The sequence below is a fragment of the Neodiprion virginianus genome, chromosome 7 (assembly GCF_021901495.1).
Source record: "Neodiprion virginianus isolate iyNeoVirg1 chromosome 7, iyNeoVirg1.1, whole genome shotgun sequence".
In the NCBI taxonomy this organism is placed as follows: domain Eukaryota; kingdom Metazoa; phylum Arthropoda; class Insecta; order Hymenoptera; family Diprionidae; genus Neodiprion; species Neodiprion virginianus.
Genome location: NC_060883.1, coordinates 2,528,481 through 2,552,017, shown reverse-complemented (window position 1 = coordinate 2,552,017; position 23,537 = coordinate 2,528,481). Strand labels below are relative to the sequence as shown.

The following is a 23,537-nucleotide window of genomic DNA, read 5'->3' as shown; positions in this document are numbered from 1 at the left end:
GGAAGTAGTCCTGAAGAAGGAGTAGGAGGAAGTGGCTCGAAAGGTATATATAACGTGATTGAAACGGACTAAAAACAGATTACGATCTTTCGGCGATGCCGGCAAGCCGCGGAAAATAGGGAAGCGGTGCAGGAAGGAGTATAAGAAGAAGGAGAATAAGGGGGTGGGTTTATTGCCCGACTCGGGTTACCACGAGGCTTGTATCCGTACTTTTACTTTTACCCACCACGTTTCTCTTCTCTTTTTTTACTTGCTTTTACCGCCAACACGTCTACTCGTCCAAACTTAAATTTCTTCAACCCCCCCGACTCTGTTCGACCCTTATTGAACCCCTTGAGTCGAGTTTTATACCGATGTCCGAACATCGTTTCAAGCCTCAATATCCTTTTCACATGGTTCATTCAACTTCGAGATCAAATTCCGACACGACTAAAGGGCTTCGAGTAACTTCGAATTACTCGCATAGTACACGCTGAAAAAGTTTTTCGAAAATATTATCATGAAAAAGGATTTCAAAGGGCTGCGACTAAGTTCAATGCACGAATTTGAGCACCAAACAGACGACTTTGTTCATTTCACAGTGGTTCCAATCATTTTTCGTGCATTCCGAAATTTCCACTTACCGATCAATAATGAGGGCCAGTTATTTCACCAAAGAAAACACATCATTTGTACTGATCGACGGTAAGAACTCGTTCGAACTCTTTCCTCTGGCATTCCGTATAATACATCACAAGTTTCAGTGAGGTTAAACTTCCTGACTTCTCTTACGCTAAAGTATGACACTCGGATCTCAACGGGGGGGGGGTTAAAACGTGGGTGTTAATAACGATGACGAACGGAACCCAGGCGTGTTTCATGTGTCAGAATTCTATGTACCCCACGAAGAAATTTGTCTCCTTCTCTACTTCCGCTGTGTTCACTTCTTTTTTTCATTCTCGTTTTGTTACCCTTTCTCATTCTTTTTTCCCTTCCTTTTTCTCTTTAAAGATCGTGTAGGTGTAGCGAAGCATGCGAGGGACGTTTGGCCCTCTCGCCTCTCTTCACGGGCCGTAAATATATCCTTGAAGAGGTTGCCTGCCGGTGGGATACAGCGAAAGAGGACGTTAAACGGCAATAGACACTCGACCGGGTGAATGGGGCTCGCCTTTCGGTCCAGCAGCAACGCGTTGTTTAAGAAAAGCTTTGACGCTGCCCGGGCAGGGAAGAAACGGGGTGTAGCCACCCCGTTTATGGGGGGACCGGAACTACTATAAGGTCGTTTCGGCGGGTGCCGGATGTCGGAAACTCCCCTTAACGCCAGCTTGATATCTACGGCTAGGATGATCACAAATATACTCCTCCCCCCCACCCCCCCCCCCCCCCCCAACAGCCTTTTTTTCTACCTCTGCTCGTAATTTCGCTACGAGGGAAAAATAAAGGGAAGGAGAGACAAAGAGAAAGAGAGAGAGAGAGAGAGAGAAAGAGAGATAGACAGGCGGAAAGAAAACGGAACCGAAAGAATGGGGAAATGGAAATATACAGAGTGAATTAATCTCGTGACAAGAAGAGTGAACAATGCCTTACCCCCCGCCATCATCAAGACAAGAGATACGGTCAGGATCTTGACTCCATCCTCTGCAGGATCCCTATTGTGGTGCATAACGAATGACGACCAGAGGATGAAACTTTCATAAGTATAGCGTGCACCGGTCGCTAATGGAATTCTGTGCCGAGAATTCGGGGAATTTTATATATTCGGAAGAATTATTGTCCGCTTTAATTCTCGGCATTTTGTGGCAGGTACTAATGAAGTATGTAGAAATGGAAAATCCTACCCAGAGTTTGAAGTAGGTAATTATTGCCGAAACGGTTAAACCCTCGAGAATTATTGATTCAAGTTCTGAAACATTGTTGAAAAGAATGGAAGAAAAAGAAGAATTATTTAGGAAATCCTAATTTGGGGCCGAGAGTCAGAAGGCTAGCGTAAAAGTAAATACCAATGTGTTCACAAATAGAAAAGGGTCAGGCTTAGCTGAGCCACGACTACGCTCAGTCAGGCAGTCGATCATCAAATGTACATCTTTTAACATTCATTATAACGCTTGGCCAAGCAAAGCGAACAAATGGTAGTCTCATTGTTCTTGTCCTGATTATTCTTCAAACGATTCTCAATAATATCGACAAACCCGGTTGCGAATTTCAAATAGAAAATTAACGTGACCGACTCAACTACGATACCTTTTGTGCAAAGCTGAAGTGAAGCTTCAAGTCTTTTATTTAACTACATCCATTCCTGGGTAAAACAAAAAAAAAAAATCAAATCTATTCTCCGCCATATATTCTAACTAGTTCGACATTATTAAAAATTTGCGTGTTGTGTGAATGGATGTACGAATGTAATTATTGAAATTATTGTATTATAAATAGACAACCAACTAATGGATGAATTATTTTTCATGTCTCATTTGCCGTTCCATTGGTAAATAAATGAGATCATCACACCAGCGAGAATATTATTCCCATTCCTCGGTTTTACCCTCCTGCCACTATCACGATAACAATTGAAAGTATCCGTGGCGGTGATTTACGATCATGTTTGATCGAGAGAAAAGGATCGTCGCTTTTCCGAGCTTTGGACTCTGGGCGAATTTTCTGCCGGGCACGATTATGTGTCCGGGGGAGCGGGGGGGTGTACTTGGGGGTGGAGGATGTAAACGGCGTATCCTGAGGGTGATGGGCGTCGTTGCATGACGAGGGACGGCGAGAGGCACTCCAAGGAGCGACAGAGTGGACGAGGAAGATCTCCGGCTCTTCCTACCTCCTCCAGTTTAGAGACACTGACGCTCTCGGACAGCCCGCTAAAAGCCAACCCCCTAAAAAGCCCCGAAGAGCGAAAATACAGCCAAGAGTGAAATATATAAGAGGTGAAATGAAAGCCCAGGAGCCGAGGGAAAACCAGACCAAAAATACCGACGAGGAAAAAAAGATGCTCGGTGTAAACGCGCTGCGATCAGAAGTCGATGTTCGGGCATCCCGAGATCACGCGATTAGTACAATTTCAATTACACTTCACATTTCCACAACGTGAAAACGAATACCACGAGTCTAAATTTTTCATCTTTTAATCACCCAGAAATCAGTAATAAAAAATTGTAACTTTTATTATAATTAAAGGGTAGTAATTCTAAATTAATTTCCAGCATAAAAAATAAAAAAAAAATCACCGACATTTTAAACTTTCAGAAAAGACCTGATTTACGAAAATCCATCCTTGAAAACTATTATTATAGGTATATACAATGTCGCTGAAATTTTTGGAAAATGAAATTCCCTCAGTCACGATCATTTGAAATCTTCACTTCTCAAAATTCGAGTCAATTCCAATGCAATAATTATCATTTCAAAGTTTTTCAAGTTACAGTTTCTAGTCAAAAAATAATCATACGTGTACAATATTTCTATGCATAAGGTACGGTCACTTTCAACAGTGATTTCAGTTGAAATTCACAGAAATTCTAGATCAGGCTTTACTAAATTCCTCAAAGTTTGATTAATATTTATTCTTTCAACTTATTTTCGTAGGTCAGTCAACTCATTTACCATATGTGACCAGTATTTTATTAGTTTCATTCTTTATCTCGTATTAATTTATCTGTTATTTCAATCATTTTTCGGTTTTTCTTGTCTATCGATAACCTGATTAATTCTACTTTTGTCGTCCCACTTTCGGATGAATAATGCCAGACACCCGAGCAAAGGTGACATGGTGTATAACGCAAGGTGAAAGAGGGTTAATTCTATGGGAGAATGGGAGAAGGAGACAAATCCCAAATCTCTGGCGCGGGGTAAAACTCGGCGGGAAGAGAGGAAGAGAGAAGTGTGAAGAGGAGAAGAGAGGAGAGGAGAGTAGAGGAGAGGAGTATCTCAATCTGGGGTGATTAAAGCGAGAGCGTTTCCAACGTCGCTTTAACCCCCTGCCGACGACGGCGATGACGTCCCTCCCAGCGGGGCTCTTCGACGATGTATTCGATTCTACCTCGTCGTTTCGCAAATTCCGAAAACGCACTCCAGAGCTCGTTGCAAGCGATGGCCGCAAAATCTGAAAAAAAAACAATCAATTACTAAATAGAGAAAGGGATGAGGAATCTATTTATTACATAGAAAATCCGTTTCGTCGGTTCAATTAAGGGAGTGAAAATTTTTACGAAAATTCAGACCCAGATGATTTTCGAGTTCTGAGAATTCTCGCTGTATAATAAAATATGTTATACATTTTGAATAAATTTGTATTTTCGATTATTAAATATTTAAAGAGAGAAATTTTTCTCTGTTTAATTTAACCCTGATAAAATTGGCTCTTCATGGTAGTTTAAATTTGTAATTTCTGTCGCATGGTTTTTTGGTTCTTCTAGTGTTTTTTTTTTTTTTTATTTCTTTTTTCAAAATGAGTCTCGAGATTGGGTATTAATTATAAAACACACTGCCGAAAACCGTGATTGGGGAAACGAATGAATGATAATAATCGTAAGTAGAAACAATATTGAAAAAGTTCTGTTTCCATTCTCCTATCTTCAATATATAATGCATTCGATATTGTTTCAAATTGAATAATATTCTTTCAAGTAGTCACATGTCACTGTCAATTTGAAATAATCCAAAGCATGCAATTCGTCAGTTTTTAAATTAAGACTGTAAAAAAAAAATCATTACAAGGTTTTTCTGATTCTCCAAAACGAACAGTTCATCATTGAGATTAAATCAACAGGTTTCTGGACAACGATCAATAAGAATTTTCAAAAATTCACTCTATCAATAAATCAAACCGTTAAAAATCCAAAGTAAAAAAGGCCAAAACTGTTTTGAATTCCGTGATAGGTAACTCAGTGCAAAATAGTTCTGGTAATTCGCGAATTGCAGATAAGCTTGGGAAATAGCGGCGAAGCGAGAAGGAGGTCAGGTTAGGTCGAGTGCGCGTGGTCGCAGACAACGACGTGTGTAAACCGAGGGTTAATTATCACCGAATGTGCACTGCGGGCCGAGCGAGGACGACTCGAGTGATTCGATGAAGCGAGCAGACCTTGAACACCGCGAAACCACTTCAATCGCACGTTACTTCCCCTGCCCTCCCTCTTTCTCACCCTCTTCCCACCGCCCGAGGGTGGCGGGGTGCGTTCGCTAATTTATGTTGCATCAGGAGCAATTAACCGCAACGCCTGACGAGCGACCGGCGCGTCGCCACAAATTATCGCACCCCCGTTTCTCCGGGCTGTTGCCGGCACGCCGGTCGGACGATACGCGACAGTGATGGCCACGAAGCTAAAAATAATCGATGCGTCGATTAATTGGGTCCAAAAAAATAATCAGACACGATTGGATTGATGCGGTAAAAATTAATCGATTAATCTTGCGTTTCGTATTTCATTTTTTTTTTTTTTTTTTAACTGTGCATTTAACCAAATTTCGTAAACTTCAGTATGCAGTCTTAACAGCGGAAAAGTTTTTTTCATAATTTATAGTTTCGTTGAAAGTATTTTTCAATTTCAGGTAAAAATATTCATTTTCATACAGTGAGTAAGACAATGATATTAATCGATACTTTAATCATATAAATTGATATTATATTGCGTCGTTCATGGGAATAAAAAACAAAAATCTATTGTGAGGAAACGTAATTGAGTCGGTCGATTGATCGAGATTGAAAAATAATCGATTATACTCGGTTAATCGAGAAAAATAATCGATTATGTTTGATTATCCTTCATTTGCAAAATTTCGTGAATATGAGAATTCGCTGGGAAAATTGAGCGATGCATTTGTTTTAGCATTCCTCGGTGGAAGAAATATCCTGCAAATGATTCTAAAATTATAGGCTGTAGGAAAAAATATTTGGATAAATAATTGGACCACACGTATTAGAAATGCGATGTTTGAAACATTTTTGACAAATTATATCAAAACTGTTGAAAAGGAAAAAGAAACTCTTCAATGGTTGTTTCGTACATTTGATCGAATAGAAAACTGAAAAAATTTCCATTGACTAAAAGCGACATTTTTATATCAACTCACGATTTATCACACCATCGATTTAATAATATCGCGGTGAAAAAAAAATCGGCAGATATTTCCCACCGCAATTATATCATTAAATTACGAATCAAGAGTTGCACACGATATGAAGCATTCACACAGCGGTTTTAAGCCATCGTCAAAGGATAGCAGGGCAAATTTTTCCCATCTAATTCCTGACTGCAGTGGTTAGATCCTCTTGCAGTACAAAATGAATAAATAATTCGAGTTGCAGAGATTTTTCGTAGCCATTCGTCCTCGTCTTCCTTTGGGTCAGTTAGCTCCGATTTGGTCCAGCGACTCGAGCGTGACTTGGCCGTCTCTCATCCATCGTTCTATGTACCCACAAGCCATCCCCTGCGTCATGGGAACGCGTCTGAGAGTATGCGTGTGTGTGTGTGTGTGTGTGTGTGTGTGTGTATGGTGCATGCAAATATTTAATTAAACCGGCAACATATGTGCGGCAGCAGCAGCAGCAGCAGCAGAGGCGGGCCTCTGTACTGTAAATATATAATTATGCATGAGGCTGGAGTGCTGAGTGCACTTTGCATCCCCCCTTTCTCTCTCTCTCTCACTCACTCTCTCTCTCTCTCTCACTTTCCGTAGTCCTAATGAATGGATAGACTACCGGCGTGTCGTCGGAGTCCAAAATTTTTCGTAAGGGTTTAGAATTCAGTGAATTTTGTATAATCGAAAGAATTATTGTCCGCTTTAATTCTTAGCATTTTATGGTAGATACTAATGAAGTATATCGAAATGGAAAATCCTATCCAGAGTTTGAAGTAGGTAAAGATTGTCGAAACGTTTTAGTCCTGGAAAATAATTGATTCAAGCTCTGAAAGATTGTTCAAAAAAAAGTTTTGTAGCCGGCGGAAATTCTTCTTCGTTCAAAGTCGTGAAAAAATCAATTGCTAGATCCTTTTCGCGAGCCGATGAATAGTCTTCGTGAGGTTTGTTCACCAAATACATGTCGATACATTTTATTAATTCTTTCACGGGATGATTACGGATTGAGAATTTCTGATATTATGCATTAATAGAAAATACAGGACCTATAAACAAAAACTTAGATCTCCTCAAAATTTGTAGAAATCTAGAAATTTTCTTCCATTTCACTCTACGAGGTCCTCATTTTATTCAGAAGGACGTCTTTTGATGGATTGGTTAATTTACTGGTAATAATAATTTTTAATTAATTAATTTTCTGTTTTCCTCGTGTTATGGCTATTAAAATTTAAAGATTATTAAACTTGGCAACGTTGCACGGATATTGATGACGATTGAAAAATAAGAGTAAAATCTGACAAATTTATGAGATTCTTATCAATTTTGAAGCGATCTAAAATAAAGCCTCGATATCCAAGCTTTCGTTTAAATTTCCGGTAGCATCAATCCTCATATTTTCAAATAAATTCCTGCAGATTATAACAATTCAACAAATACTCAATGCGCGACTATCGCGTAGTAAAATCAATAAAAAATACCATTTTTGACGATCCGATTCTCCCGAAACTGCGATGGCGCGGAAAATCGGGGTCAGGATAGACCGAGTTTGCATTCGACCGCGTTGGCTCATTTTATATGCATTTTAATTAATTCCGTGCAGCAGGGCAGTAAGTAACAACATTATAACCCCGGAACGATCCCCTCCCCCTCAGCCTACGCTTCTATCGCACCACGATTCTCCGTGCAGTATAAAACTCACTTCGTCAGGCATACTTTGTGCAGTGTCGTGGTTTTGTCGAACTGCAGCGGCTCGCCGCACCGGCTTACCGCTATTTTATACGCTTCCTTTAATTTACCCTCTCCCAAAGTTCCTCGACGCACCGAATTGCGGTCTTGCATTTTCCACTTCCCCTCTTCTGTTTGCTTCGAATTTTTAAAAAAATACTTTGCACGCATTCTTCTTCCACATCTGTGTAGTTTAATTTTTTCGCGAATAAATTTTTTTTGACGTAATACCAAATTTCAATTATTTTCTCTCGTCTTCTTTTTATATCTAATCTGATTCGACGCGATCTGGTCTGATTTGTTTTGCTTTCTGTGGGATATTTTCAAAATTTCTCTTATTCCTCTGCATTTATTGTTTTACGAAAAAGTGTACAACTAATTGTCAGTATAATACAATCAATTTTTTTATTTTTTTTTTTTATGTTTCTAATCCTCCGTATCTTCATTTTCATCCGTGTTCGCATTTTCGTTCGTCTCCTCTTCCTTCAATCTTAACAATCTTATCGATCTCATCTCTTCAGGGATGGATAAATGTCTCATCTATAATCCTATCCTACCTTTGTTTCAAAATTCGTCTTGTCGACTATCTTTCAGTTCCTTCATTTTCCGGGTTCGGGTTTGAAATTCTCCCCATTCTCTCACCCTACGCATTTCCAGACTCTTTCTCTCGCGTTCCTCTCCCTCCCTCCCCCCCCCCCCCCTGATTTATATTCCCCGGCCTTAACGTCCTCGCGCGAATACGCCCGCCATTTCAGCCTCGTAACCCCGCAAGGGCCGACGGCCACTCTCCGCGATTCCGCCATCCCTTCGCCATTCCGGCATATCCCTTAACCGTCGCGGCCGCATGAGTTACCCTCTCAACTTTTATTTCGTACAAATTATCCGCACCGATGTTACACGTCACGTTTCGCTGAGCAAACCGTATTTTTATTCACCGACCTGTGTATGTGCGTATTTACGCACAAAGGGTGATGTAGACGCATGTTTTATACGAGGAAGGAGGAAAGACTCGCCGCATTCGGTTCACCGCGATGACATCCGCATGCAGGGAAAATAAAATAAGGGAGACGCTCTTTTTTCATCCCTGTATTATAATTTTCTTTTATATACCGCTAATTATTGCACATGAAGTTCTATATATGTATCAACGTATCCAGCCGAATGAATTTATTTCTGTTTGCATAGCTTATTCCAATTTCTTAAATTCTCATTTTCGTTGCAATGAACCATAAATTTTATCGCTTTTTCGAGTAATCGAGTTTCTACAATTTTTTCACAGTCTGTGTCTCGGCGGAAAATGGGTCGTGTAAGAAATACCAGAAATTTCCATTCGCGATCGATTGAAAAAATGATTTTTATACGTCCCAACTTCGAAGTTTATCTCTATGAATTTTTTTTTTTTTTTGTGCCAAGTAAGTATTATAGCTAAAGAAAAAGAAAAATCGAATTTTAACGCTAAATAAACATGTCGTATTGGATATCAGATGTTTGAAGCAATTTGTGATTCAAATTTTATATACACGGAATGAAATTCGTGTCTAGCGTATCATCTTTTTTTTCTTTTCTTGCGTATTATTACACGAATAAGGAAAGAGAAATGTGGATCAACTCGATTCAGTGAAACGCGTCTGACGGAATGAGAAGCCGCGTCTTCCTCGTCGTCGTCACGTCGCTGAGAACGAATTGCGCGTTTTGTAACAATTAAATATAGTCAGCCGAGGCTTATACGCGTAAATTTTAATTAAAACTGACTAATTAGCTTCAGCCATTTCACTCAATTGCTTTCGCTGAAAAAGGGAGGAGAGAATTTTGCGGTTTCATAGCCTCGGGTGTAATATACGAGAAATTTCATTTCTATAGACAACTACTGGGTGTCCCGTTTCCAAAGGAGCCACAAAAAATCAAAGAAGATAATCAACGTACAGGAAATTCACGAAGAAACGACATCGTTAGATTACCGAACGTTAAAAATTTCATACGCAATCGGCTAGTTGCTGAATTTTATACCGCACAGAAAATATTTCGAGAAAAATTTGCTTATTTTCCTTCAAGAAAAAAAGTAAGCATTTCTTCAAAAAAAACCGTCTTAATGACCTGAAAAAACTTTTTTTCACGAAATATGTCACTGAATTTAATTTTGACTTTAACCAAAGACTGAAAAATACACCTTGGGCAAAAAATGTCTTCCACTGTTGCGGAAAAAATGAAATGAAATCACTTGCTTTATAAGAAAGAATTTTCTTTCCCTTCAAGTGTCGAAATCACCTTTATTATTTTATTCAAAATGACACACCATGTACATCAGCGTTCTACGGCAGGTAGTAATGTATTTCTCTTTGATTATACTAACGGCCTCGTTTGCCCAAATACTCTTCATAATTGTGTACATAACCGTGGTAAAAACGATCTCCTTAGGGAAGAAGAAGAAATTAAAGAGAAAGAGGAAGAAGGAAAACACTCGCTCGAGGCAGCAAACACAAAAACTTATTACACCGTTTCCGGTGAGTAGGCAGACGCCTACACGGAAATCGGTGTTTATTCATTCAACGGTTATGTAAGGTTGAATAAAAAGAGAGTACAAGGTGTAGCTTGAATATGGAATTGAAGAGGAAATGAATAAAAGCGGTATTAATGTAATAATTATACGTGTACAACGATCGTTGCGGGGATATTATTGAACGCAGCGATTCGCGTGAACATCGCGAAAACTTGCAGTCGACTGCAATTACAATTAAATCGGAGACAGCGAGACCGAGAAAGGTAGACAAAGCCGAGAAGGAGAGAGCGAGAGAGAAAAAAATTAATATTCATGAAATATTACGACCCTCCGAAATTACCTTCGAATAATTCATCTACGTAAGACGAAAACTTTATTGTTCCCATCTAATCATTAACGCGTTTTCTCCCGAATTCATCGCCAATCGCGTGGGTTTTTAATTCAAGAATACGTAAATACAATTCACTGCGTTTTTCTTCAATGTCCTGTTTCACTATCCCCGTAAACGGATAAAAAGAATAATATACTCCGAATTTCACTGCCATCCCGTCCTTCCCTCGATTTATAAGTTATTAAATAAAATCCGAGATTAAATAAAAAGGAAACAGTCTGATTGGTTAGATTTTGGAAGCTTTTTTCGATTTCAAAATTTTTCTCTCCCCTATCTCTTGGCTCAAATAACGCAGGTCTGCAACAAGATATATTTTTCAACTGCACGGGATGTTTTTCGTTATTATTATGTTTCCGAGTGTGCTAAATCCAAAAATGACTCATTTTCCTCCAGCACGTACGGTATTCTTGCAAAGTACAAGGAGCTTGCATAAAAAAAAAGCATAACAGTAACGAAAAAATCACTATTTCATTACAACGAATTAAACAATATTTCTTATAAAATTAAACAAACAATTTCTTTATTAAATGTGTTCAACATTCCTTGTTTATTCTTTTCGCCTATAAAACCTTTTCTTCTTTTTTCTGATAACTCTCTAAACACGCTTCCGCTTTCAATTTTCTGTTTGTATTAATTCTCGCGTCTCATTCTAACCCATATTAAATGAAAGTAAGAAATCACTTGTGCCTAGAATTTTTAGAATCAAGAATATGATACCAGATTTCGAATTAAACGGGAGTTTCACTCTGAATGAAGCTGAACACGAGTTCAAGAAAAAAACCTGACGCGTCGGAACTTTTCGACCAAATTTTCCAGTTTCAGTGAGTAAAAATCGATGATAAACGGTATAAAAAAAGAAACCTGTACAGTTTTTTTTTTTTTTTTTTTGTTTTGTTTTGACTGCAGACCTATGTTATCAACGAATCGACTAACCCTTGACAAGCTTCCAACTCGGGGCGTCTGCAACAATAAGACGCGGGCAAATCCAAGTTATGAGATGAAACGCGCGTCTGTTAGAGGCGGGGTTAAATCGGTGTTTGTCAGGTAGCTCGCGGAGCTCTGACGGAGGGTGGAAGATTCCATAACTGAATCATCCTCACGTGCGGAGGTGAATACACGCCGCCCCGAAACGTGACAATAGAACTATCGCTGCCTGTTACTCCGTTAATCCATTTTCGCGGATCAAAGCGGACGTCGCCTCCGGGCTTGTGCGTCTCCTCGCCTGATCGTCGAGAGGAAAGCCGGCGAACCGCGACCCTCGGCTTCCTCCGAAACACCCCAAGAACCGCATGGATGCACCAAATCCCGTCACCCCTTTCTTGAATATTCAGGAGCTTGCGTCGGCTGCTCGACTCGACGGCTCGTCGAATTAACCGGACAATTGGGGTGTTACGTAGATACGCATGTGCGAACGGCTGGCGTCCCTTTCAAGGTTTACATGTGTTTCGAAATTTCAAAATATCCATTTTTCTTTCCTTCTCAGTTTTCTTATTTAATGGTACAACGTGTCAAGAATATTATCCAAAAGTTTCAAGTCAATTGGAGTAAAAGTCTGTGACAGAAAGCCTACCGTTCTTTTCTCAAAACTATATTGTTCAAGCCAGTGGCCACGATTTCTCAAAAACTGATGCAAACTTATCGAAATTTTGCACTTTTTCGAATACAACTCTGCCAAAAATTCAAATTTCGATTTTTTTCAAAACCCTTCGTTCAACCCCGAGCCATACTCACCTACTAACATAAAATATTTGATTTTTTGATTTCGGATTTATCTATTTTTGGCTATCGTGGCCACCGCAAGGGTACTTTTTTCTAAGGGTTCTCAAAAATTTTTAAATAAAAATTTCACGAAACATGGTTCAAATTTTGTTCTTTTACATGCTTAGTTAGAGAAAATATGCTTTTTTTTCACCACCGAAACCCATGAAACCAATTTTTTCAATTATTCTCAATACTCTGAAAAACTTGCTTGTAATTCGTTTCCAATTTCTATCTCGATCCGTATTCTCGGTTCAAGATTTGTCCCCGTCAGTACGACTGGGACTGAAATGAAATACCGCTGAATACGATGCTTGAAAAATAAGGGTATTCTCACACACCTTGAAGCCAGTGTTTTCACTTTCTACGGGGGGAGGGGGGCTGAAAATTCTTCCCCCAAGCTCGTCGTGTCTCGGTTGAATTGGGGTTGTATGCTCATTCACTCTGCCGAGAAATTGTCTACTCTGGTGGGAAATCGGCAGTCCCTCCCACTTCCAGCTTTTCTTCCTTCAGATTCGATGATATATTCGTGCGTAGAACTCTGGCTGAAAAATTTTCCAAACAAGTCTTACATTTCAATAGTGAAAATACATGGAAAACTATGAAAACAGTTTTATTCTGATTTCAAAACTATCCAAACAGTGAAATTTAATGAAATCATTATAACAATTTATACGTTAAAAATAGTCAATTGAACTAAACAGTTGAAAAATGTCACAATGTAGTTGCGAGAAAAAAAAATGATCAGTTATATAGCCAAATTATTAGTTTTTCAATCTTTCTGCTTTCGGATATTTTAAATAATCCAATATTCAATGTCCTAATTATATAATTAATGCCTCACACTTGAGCACATTCAAGTAGTCAAATTAAATTCTTCGCAACATTTTTCATAGCAGAAACAACTAATCGAGAAAAACGATCACCAGTCGCAACGAACTACGGAACGGTTAGTTCGCAACTAACAATAAGTTTCTTCCGTTTCCTTCGAATAAAAATTAATTCCCATTCCATAACCGCGTGCAAGACGGTTTCCGGTCTCAATTAAGGCGGTAACGAAACTGTCTTTAATTAAGCAGTCTCTGTTTTAGGCGTGACGCTGTGAAACGACACACCGAGTACAACGATAACCGTTTTAAAAATCCATTTGCATCCCGGTTTGCCCAGGGTTGTTTTCGCCGAGGAACATTTACGCGTGCAGCGTTATGCTCGTGGGTGAATATGCTCTGTTCCGGAGTCCGACCGCCCAAATATTTCAACGTTTTGCAATTGCGTATAGTTCGCCTGCAGCACCGCTCCCATTACACCGGGCTAGCTGCACTTTCCAACCGTGGCATGCGGCCGCTGCCTACAACTTTACATTTAATTACCTTCAGCCCGACTTCGGACCACCCCCGGAACAGTTTCCTACCGGAAACGAGCGCCGGCGTGCCTTCCAAACCCCCAGCCACCCCTTCCTAGCAGATATTATCGCGAGGTTCATCGGGGGAGGGAGGGAGAATAGGAGAAAAGGTGCAGGCACGGACAAATGAGAGGAAAGAGAGACGAGAGAGAGAGAGAGAGAAAGAGAAAAGGAATGGGAGGAATTAAAGAAGGAGAGAGTTTCCCGTTTCATTATTCCATTCGATTCAATTTGAACAGTAGCCACGAATGAATTTCCTCTATAATTATTTTCATTTAATATCAGGTTGACTATATTTGATACTCAACCACGAGTAATGGAAGAATAAACTTACTCAAAGTTCATTCGCATGTTTAGAAATCGGATTCTTATTTCGAATTCGGATGAAAACTAAAACGAAGATGATAAATCGTCAAAATTTGTTTGATAGGTCAGAGATCATGATTTAATTTTATAATTTAATCAAGGATTTGAGATTACTAATAAAGAATAATAGAGAAAAAAAATTGTCGTTACAGTTCGATTCTGAGTTTGAAAATATTGTTTCTCGAGTTTATAATGTGCATTTCAAATTCAACCGAGAGACGAGAAGACCGGTTTTAAGAAATCCGAACAACAAAATTCACCGACTCTCTGTTTACTATCAAATTCCAAGAGATGGAAAGCAAAATTCTATGCAAGCATGAACATAAAAAATGACCCATATTCTGCGAAGGATTTTTTAAAAAAAGTAAAAAATTTATGTGCAATAATTTGGAATTATACCTTGTCTGTGGAATAAATGCGTACATACACTTTATCCATGAAAAATCGCGTCCTTTTTTTTTGTATAGGGCTGCAGGCACGATGCATCAGTTGAAAGAGCGCAATTTTCCGCTAAACGAAACGTAGATATATATGCATAGATACACGTCTGCTTTTCTCTTCTCGCCTTAAGCAGAAAACAGCTTTTCACTTTGCCCTCGATACTTTTTATACGTACAAATAGATACCGATTGAAAATTAGCACCTATTTTCAACGCTCCAAATCACACACGCCGCGATATTAGACAGCGAGTTTAAGCGAACGCTTCGTGAAAGGATGAAAATTATTCGCTACCCAATCACGTTTATACTGCTGCTGCAATGCTGCAGGAAAGAAACTGCATTCACGTATTCAACCGAATACAAAAGTAATCAATTTATTCCCTAAGGATTGTTATTTTTTATTAATATTGTAATACTGGTTGATAAGAGACGCAAAATATCGAACGAAGCCAAAAGAATTTTTTAATTTTGCGAGCCAAAGATATCCGTTACAATTGCTGAAAATGTAAGACTAATTTTTACTCAAGCCTGATTTATCGTTGATAAAAGAATTTTTATTTTTTCTGATGCCAAAATAAATATTGTTTATTTTTTTCTCACTCTTATCGTCCTGTTGCGTTAAATTTCTTTCAATTCTCTTGCCTGCCATTCTGATTAATTTCGATTTTCTCGCCCTCCCTCCGCGTCGCTTTCGCAATATATCGGACACCGCGCTTGTGCGTGTTCGAGGTCAAACAAATTTGCGACCGATTAACGGTGTAAGCTGTAAATTTCCGTGGCATGATTGAACGCGATCGACGTTGCGTTTAACCGATACGGATTATATTTTCAAAAGTTGCCAAGTAAACAGAGCGGCTTATATCGCCGTAGGGGTTGCAGATCGGGACTGAAAAGGGGTGTGCTCAACGAGTGCACACAGTTTACAGTAATGTAAACAGTGATTTATTCTTCGGTATACACACGGTGTGTGCACAGCCACCCTTCAATTCTCATTTTCAATATATCGCCATCATATATTTACCACCTTCGAGCCACCCTTACGAGTCGTACTCACCTATGATAATTACGACGTTTCAGGGGATCGATCGGTGATTGAATTGATTTATTTATCACACCTAAGATATGTTGACGGAATGTTTTTTATTTCTCTCGTATTCATAAAAACGACAGAAAAGTGTTACGCGCCCGCCGTTTTCAGGATAACAGGGAACGAACGGATGAAAATAAAATTATTGTTGTAATAATCTGTTGGATCTCTGAATCATTTAGTTTATTTTTAATATTCGATTACCGGTCACCACCCTTAGTCGCAATATGACGTATCGATCGGTTTATCTACATACTCAGGTAAAAACGATGCTTACCAAAAACAACATTTGTTTGCTTACAAAATATCGAAAAACAAATTGCTAAAACAGTTCCTAATAACGCGGGGGGTGCATTTTTGAGCAATTTGAAGAGTTCGCTTGGGTTTCGGGATTCGAGGGACGGTTAATCCCCGATGGGACGATGTAATTGCCTGTTTAATTGGTTGAGCAAAGTCAGGGTAGATCGGCGGGGTGAATGGGTGGGGGGGAGGAGCACTAATTATTCCGTCCATCACTCCGGAGCGGGCGCGCGTCGAATAATTAGCATCTTAAAACGTTTGGAAACTTTTATACTGAAATACCAGCCCCGAGTCTAAGCCGACGCTCGCACCGCGCGGTAATAATCAGTCACTCAAGTAGTACAGCTCGACGGCAACGTCGACGGGGCGCGAGCCGACGAGGAGGCGAGAAAAGTTAGAGTTTATGAATCGGAGAGCAGCCCCCCCTTCATCCCCCCCCCCCCCTACCCCTCCCCCTCTCACCCTCTCGCCGTCCCTAGACTCCTCTTCCTCTCTTTCTCTTCACCCTCGGTGCGGGGTGAAGCGCAGCAAGACTAGAAGAGCGAGGAAAGCGTGCGGCACAGAAGCAGCAACAGCAGTAACGCCAGAGCGTGTGGCGGTGGTTACGAGTCATTAGTCACTGTCTAGGACAGAAGCGACTTACTCGGGGATTTTAAATTAATGGCGCGTAACTTGCAGCGACGGTTTCGCCAAGACAACGATCTTGCGAAGCTCGTTGCTCGGTGACGAGATCGAAATAGACTGCGAGGAACATCGGAAAGGGTGGAGAAACGAATGCCGAAAGGAAGGATTCGGAGTGATGGATATCAGGAGTCGGGCAAAAACGTATCGCTACTTACGGTGAATTCAAACGATTTCCAAGATTAAAGTCAGACGACTTGCATGTGGACTCAAATCAATACAACGGTTCGAAAGATGATTTTGGAAATTCCCTGAGGAGACTGGAAGTTGATAACGAAGACCTTCGAACAGACTTGACTTCAATTCCAATAAGCCTGACTGGATTCGAAGTGGTTTCGATTGATTTCCAAGCTTGAAGTCAGACGTCTCGAAGGGAACTCTTCTTACGATCTTAGAAACGCGCGTAGAGGACTGGAAAACCTTCGAACGAACATCAACGAATTCAGGTGATTCCAACGCACCTGACATTAACTTTTCGCCGAGTGTATACCCTTCAATTGCAATTAGGCCCTATTGAAGCGTTATTTCTCAATACCATAACCAATCCGATCGGCGTACCTGGCGAAGGACGCGACGCGACGGTTGAATTTAGCATAGGTTACATCATATTATAGGAGCAGTTATAGGAGGTGAAGTTTCCCGTGGGTGTAGCACAAAAGCGGGAGTAAGGGGAAGTAATTGGGACAATTATCCCCGACATTTGGCAGGCAAAGGGCGTTCGACGTGCTGCCGATGACAGAACAAGCGTAGGGCCGTATCCCGGGTGTATTAATGACGTTTCTAATTAGGATACGTCTCAAGTTGCTGTGTATCCAGAGGGTGGGTCGCCACCCTCGTTCGCTCGCACGTTATACCGGCAACGAAGCGATCTCGACTGTAAAAGGAAACGTTCGTCAGGCAGCCAGGTAGAAAGGCGACGCCGTGCACCAGGTGCCTGTCATTAATAGATAACTTCGTGTTTCCGCCAAGTTACACGGTTATATCGCTCCCAATTATCAACTTCCACCTTCTCCCTATGCTGGGCGTGAATTCACCTTGATCATGGAATCCGTGAAGCGATCGCAATGCTTCTCTATAGTTCCGATCTGCAATGGAGACAGTAAATGAGGCGCGATGATCGATCGACGAGCATACTTTCCATTTCTCATAGGTCCCAAACCGATGTCTTTAAGGCTGCCAAATTGCTGGCGAGACTTTTTTCAAACATCCAGTGCTGCCTTTCCAAATGATTTCATTCGAGGTTTCAACACGAAGTTCAAGAAAATTGTAATTCTGATTTACGTGTACCCGCAATACTGCCATGCACTGAGTTTAAAAAATGCTACATTTTGTTCACATAAAATATTGGTAGAGGGATTCAACCATTCCCTCGGTACACCTTCTTGCAAGGCTCACTCTATTACTCTTTCTCTAGCACAGAGCAACGTGCTTTCACGTTGATTACCTAGATCGCAGGCTGCGAGAAGCGAACTCCCGCAGCCACTGGTTTACATCCTTGGAATGACTCACCTTTAAATTGTAGCAAGAACCGCAGAAATGCGATACGAACATACCCTTCGTGTGGATGTTTCAGACTCGGAAAAAAATCACCTTGTTCAGGAGATTTTTACGTAATTATTTTTTTCCTTCGTGTTATAACCTTAACGAATGAACTCGACGGAGCGTTGCAGTATTAAAAAACAACGTATTTCCCAACTTGGGCAGTTCATCGAAAATTTTTGTAAGCGGTCAGTTTAAAACCATCATCCGAACAGAGAAGTTTACAGAATCTCTTGAAATCAAGTCCTTCAAATAACTCTGAAGAAATTCCGTACTTCTTGTCTTTCATAATAATATTCAATCATTATAATTTTGATACAACTAAAATTGAATAAACTTTATCAATGTATTCAATCTATATTGCGAGTTGACCAAATTAATTACCTTCAAAGTGAGTAAATCTACTCAACTATCTCCGTAAATACTGGTAAATAATTGATGGGAGACATTTTATCAATTCAGTAGAAGACAATAATTCGGTTACCACCGCCAGAGCAATCGTGTGTAAATAGTGTCATACAATTTGTGTTGGCGTGTTTTTAGAAAAGATAAAGACAACTCCATAATTTATACCTTATACAATACTCGCTGGACATGCAAAGCTGCCCACAATGCCCGAGACGATCCAAATCGACTAAAGGTGAACGAGAACTTTTATTTCAAAAGCTCATCTCCTCTCGATACGAACTCAACCAAGAGAGGAAACCTCCGCGTTCCTCTCAGGTAAATTGTGATCAAGAATTTTGTCTTAGTACGAGCGTTAAATTGTCTTGGCGAGTTTGGGTTTCCGTAAACAAAAAGTAGCCAAACCAAATCCGTCTTATAAAAATAGCAAAACGGTAAGTGCGTATATCCATTGTGTACAGACGTGATTACCTGCTAAATGGACCGTCAAAATCAAATTTGAATGATTGCCAAACGTCCCAAGATGACGGACAGAATATAACCGAAGGTTTGTTGAAACTCTATGAAGAAAGAACAAATAAAAAAATATTACTCTATAAAAATACAGTCGTAGATTTTTATTCATGAATTTGTCATTAAAATGAAGTATCGAAAAGTGCTAACGATCCGTTCAGAGTTCATTTTAGCTTGACTTATCAGTCTGAACCATTGTTTCCAGAGCATCGAGGTGAATCGTTGACGTACCTTTCATGGGCATTCGGTAAACCTTCCAGCCCGAAAAACTGTGTTGTCATGGCGGATAACAACGGAGGATTGACTAACGCATTCTGCGAAGAACTGAACGCTTTTGAACGAACGACATCGTCTGAAGACGCCTAACAATGCCAATCTCTTTCACGAAAAATCACCAACCAGCCATTCGTTTGATTCTGACTTTGGATTCTACTTTCGGTCGAGTTTTTGTAGAACAATCGTCGCGGTGACGGTGTAGCAGAAAACCACAACAGAACTCTTCTATTCTCCACGTGTCGAGACCAATTCCAGTGTACAAACCGGACCGTTTGAACAACGATACAGTTCAATGTGATAGTTGAATACTTGACTACGTCTTCATTGACCAAACCCTTGTGCAACAATGGCTGAAGAGGTGGGTGAGAGTAAACTATTTGCGGGTTTGAATACCACCGTGAAGGTGTGTAACAACGTCTCAAACCAAACTTACCGCACATGGCAGACTGGTTCCACGGTGGCTTTGCCCAACTTGTGTAAAAAATTCTGCAAGATCGCGTTTCAAGTCCAACGTACCATCAGCTAATTCTCTTTTTTCTTAAAGTATAATTCCGAAGACCAACAAAATAAAAAGACTCATCCAAAAATTCAATGGTCTGACATTTTTACGATACGTGTATCACGAAGTGATATTATTCTTTTCAAAAAAAAAAGTGAAGTGGAATAGAATTTCAGTTTGCTGATATGAGCAAATAGATGGCTATTAATCATCTCGCACTCACGTTAATCGCAAGGTTTTACTCGATTTTTTTTTCTTCTTGTTGAAATAAAAAATTACGCACATTCATAAATAGACAGACTGTGAGTCTGATTCGGCAGATTATCGGCTATGGATTGAATTATAATACAAACAACGATTATGGTCGAATCTCATCGATGCGCGTGAATGTTTTATGATGCTGGTTTTTCCGCGGGGTCAAAGAATCGCACTTATTATCAGGAGACTCCAAGCCAGTAAGAACTGGAATCGAACATTACGTAAGAACGTCGAAGCGTCAAAGTGAAGTCAGAAGCGAAATCAGTGTCAGTTTGAAGCTGACTCGTGTCTGCAGCACTTTGAAAATGGCTTCTTTATTCAAGTCACTATCACTGATTCAAATCGCCACGTGTCTCCTGACAGTTTTTGCAGTTTTCTGTTGCCTCGCAGAAGCTCACACCTCCTTAGGTAAAAAAAAAAAACACAAAATTTTCTTACACTATCACTGACAGTTATACGCCATTTTCAACCAAGGTTCGCGTTTATTATTTATCTTCTTCTCAACCTGTTTCTACATCTATGTTGCTCTTGTCGAAAAGGAGGGAACTCAACAAAGTTATTTCAAACCGTCTCAAACTTTTCCAGCTTCTGGTTACACCGAGTACACAGATGAAAAGGTAGCCTACAAAATTCACGCAGACCCGAAAACTTGGCTGGAGGCAAAGCAAGTATGCGCGGAAGAAGGAGGCAGCCTGGCATTCATAGATACTCGTAAAAAGATTCGATTTCTGGGGTCCAAGAAGAGTCAAGGTGTTCAACTTTGGGTTGGCATATCAAGAACGTCACCGTCGACGGATTGGTCGAGAGTCGACTGCGGTATGTTTCGCGTATCGAATTTTCTCCCCCTTTCTGCGAAGCCCGTAACAAAAATGGATCCACAAAAGTAATACAACCTTTATTTTCATCCCCTTCTACAGATGACACATTGTATTACCTTCCGTGGGCTCCGTACGAACCCTCAAACTCGCAGAACTGCGTTGCCATCAAAGGTTGCAGCACAGGATTATCCAGTCAGAACTGTTTCGACCGAAAAGCTTTCGTCTGCGAAAAGAGAGTGTGAGAACCAGTGATAGTACCATTGTGTATAAATATTGCTCGCAAAATGATTACCAAGCTAGGTACCAAGTGTAATAAACTATAGATCGATATCCAAGCTCAGGCAATCTAATAAAGCTCAGAATAACCAAATTCAGATTATCAAGTGCTCTGCATCCTCTCATTTTCGATTCGGGATTTCAGCGTCGAGGTGTGTCGGTTAAAGTGCTGCCCGGGGTAGGCAGAGAGAGAGAGTGAGTGGCTAATCTACGCGGCGTGGAAACAATTCGTGTGGTGTAGAAACTGAACCGTCGGAACAACAACACAACTCAAGATTCGCGTGTGACACTTGAATACGTCTTTATCCCCAAGACTCTTGCAACCGAGAGCTTGAGGAGGCGGTTTTGGGTAAACTATTTGCGGGTTTGAATAGCGTCACGAAGGTGTGTAACAACGCCTCAAACTAGCCCACGAACGGCTCGTTGATTCCACGATGTTTCGGTTCTCGGCTTTTACCACCTCGTGTGCATGGAAGGCCCGGCAAGATGGTGCCGAGGCTCGGAAAGCCGGTATATTCGCCTTTCGGAATAGCGCTGTTTAAGTTGTATATTTCACTACCCATCCCCCTCTTTCTCTCTCTCTCACACTATCTCTCTTTGGAAAGTTTTGTCTTGTATAATTATCGTTAATTCTCTCCTTATATCCCCTCTCCAGCAAGTATCTCGAAGTCAGAGTCAACTCTAGGAAAAGCTCACGAGGAAGAAGCGGAGCGCCGCTTCTTCTCTCTGTTGTTTTTCATCTCGAAAGTTTCACGGCTGTTCGACCGGTTTACAAGTCAACTTTTTAACTAATTCAGTCACGATGTTGTTATTATTTCATAAAAGGCGACGTACCTCTTCTCCGCTCTTTCAAACTGTCAGTGACAAAAAAATCCGTCTTCCAAATCAACTTCCAGAACTGATGAAAATTTCTATACTAGTGGATGATTTCATCAGTACGTAGTGTGTTGAACAACCGAGCTAATTTTAGTCGTCAGAGTCTTGAACAGCTCTTCACTCATGCGTTCATCGATTCTTGATTAAATGTGACCCCGAAAGTGATAACTCGTTAGTTATACAACCGAAAAATCGTCGTCGTACGTCATAATGCGATAAGATAAATGCGGTCAAGAAAATAGCGAAAGCAAGATTGGGCTGCTTTAAGAGAGAGAGAGAGAGAGAGAGAAAAGCTGTATGTGGTTGAAAAGATAAAAGCACAAATAACAAGAAGCTTCGAGCTTCATGACTGAAGTCGAACCCTGTGAAGCTTCTTTTTTCAAGAGTCAGGCAACCAGGCTGTATTATTAGTTCATTTTACTGCATGAATTACACTTCGGATAACTATTTTGACTTTCTTGATATGAGGAAAATTGGTAATTTTATACCCTTGAAGAAAATATATCTACCGATCCAGTAATGGAATTGCTCGATCGGACGATTGTGTTTTCTTTCATAAGCTACCCAGCCTTTTTTCTCATCGGCAGTACGCTTTCGATAAATTTCACGACCAATCACGAACGAATTCGATATTACAGCACATGGCCAACAAACACCGCGGAAGACAAAGAAGAAGAAGAATGATAAGAATAACAGGAATAATAAAGAAAAGTCGGCTTGATCGAGTTCGCGGATGATCCCGGACGGAGTCGATTGATCTAGTTTTGCCAATTCGGGGCGGTCGGATCATCATTCGAAGGACCTGCTCGCTTCTCCTCGAAGCAGGACGAAATAGGGGTCCCTTCTTGCCTGGCAATATCGCGTTGGACGGCGGGTCGTGCCGCCGAGCAATAAGTGTCAAGGCGCTCGGGTCCCTTCGGGGAGGACTTCATCCAAAACGCGTTATCCTTCCGAAATGAAAGGGAATAAGAGAGGCTAACAGAGGCCGAAAGTAGTTGGCGAGTGGAAGGAAACGAAGAAAGAAAAATGAGGATACCGAGATGAAAGTCAGAGGACTTTTTTACACCCCTCGTCGCTTTGACTTACAATTCTTCTTCGTAATATTTCTGTAATTGAAATAATCTACGTCAGATTCAGATCTTGAACGAGAAAATGATCGGGATTCATTCTGCGATACTCAATTCCGATGAAAGTTCTGATTCGAACTCGGGTTAAACGTCGAGAAACTTCTTTCCCACAATTTCTCAAACTTGCGCACACGATGTTAGTTCTTTTTTCTTCTTCTTCAATATCCTCCGCACCTACTTCGTCTTCTATTTTTCTTTTTAACGACACCTTCAGCCTTTGAGCGACAATTACACTTTTCCTCAAGTGT

General features: G+C 40.4%; 1 protein-coding gene and 1 long non-coding RNA gene across 2 annotated transcripts; one reads left to right on the top strand and one right to left on the bottom strand.

Annotated features, from left to right (window-relative positions):
• Nucleotides 1–3,302: 3,302 nt before the first annotated feature.
• Nucleotides 3,303–22,229, bottom strand: LOC124308901 (uncharacterized). Its single transcript, XR_006909138.1, has 3 exons — nucleotides 22,121–22,229; nucleotides 12,767–12,970; nucleotides 3,303–4,081 (listed from the first exon to the last, which is right to left on the bottom strand). It is a non-coding gene; the product is annotated as an uncharacterized LOC124308901 (long non-coding RNA).
• On the top strand, nucleotides 20,440–21,380 carry LOC124308900 (C-type lectin domain family 4 member K-like). Its single transcript, XM_046772061.1, has 3 exons — nucleotides 20,440–20,600; nucleotides 20,778–21,008; nucleotides 21,110–21,380. Exons 1-3 carry the CDS (start codon nucleotides 20,498–20,500, stop codon nucleotides 21,250–21,252), a joined length of 477 nt encoding a protein of 158 aa, XP_046628017.1. The 5' UTR covers nucleotides 20,440–20,497; the 3' UTR covers nucleotides 21,253–21,380.
• Nucleotides 22,230–23,537: the final 1,308 nt, after the last annotated feature.

Excerpts from the sequence above, each read along its gene's own strand:
- LOC124308900 (XM_046772061.1), top strand. The coding sequence starts at position 20,498 with ATGGCTTCTTTATTCAAGTCACTATCACTGATTCAAATCGCCACGTGT. Across the intron at positions 20,601-20,777 it reads AGAAGCTCACACCTCCTTAG|CTTCTGGTTACACCGAGTAC; the intron begins GTAAAAAAAAAA and ends AAACTTTTCCAG. Across the intron at positions 21,009-21,109 it reads TTGGTCGAGAGTCGACTGCG|ATGACACATTGTATTACCTT; the intron begins GTATGTTTCGCG and ends CCCCTTCTACAG.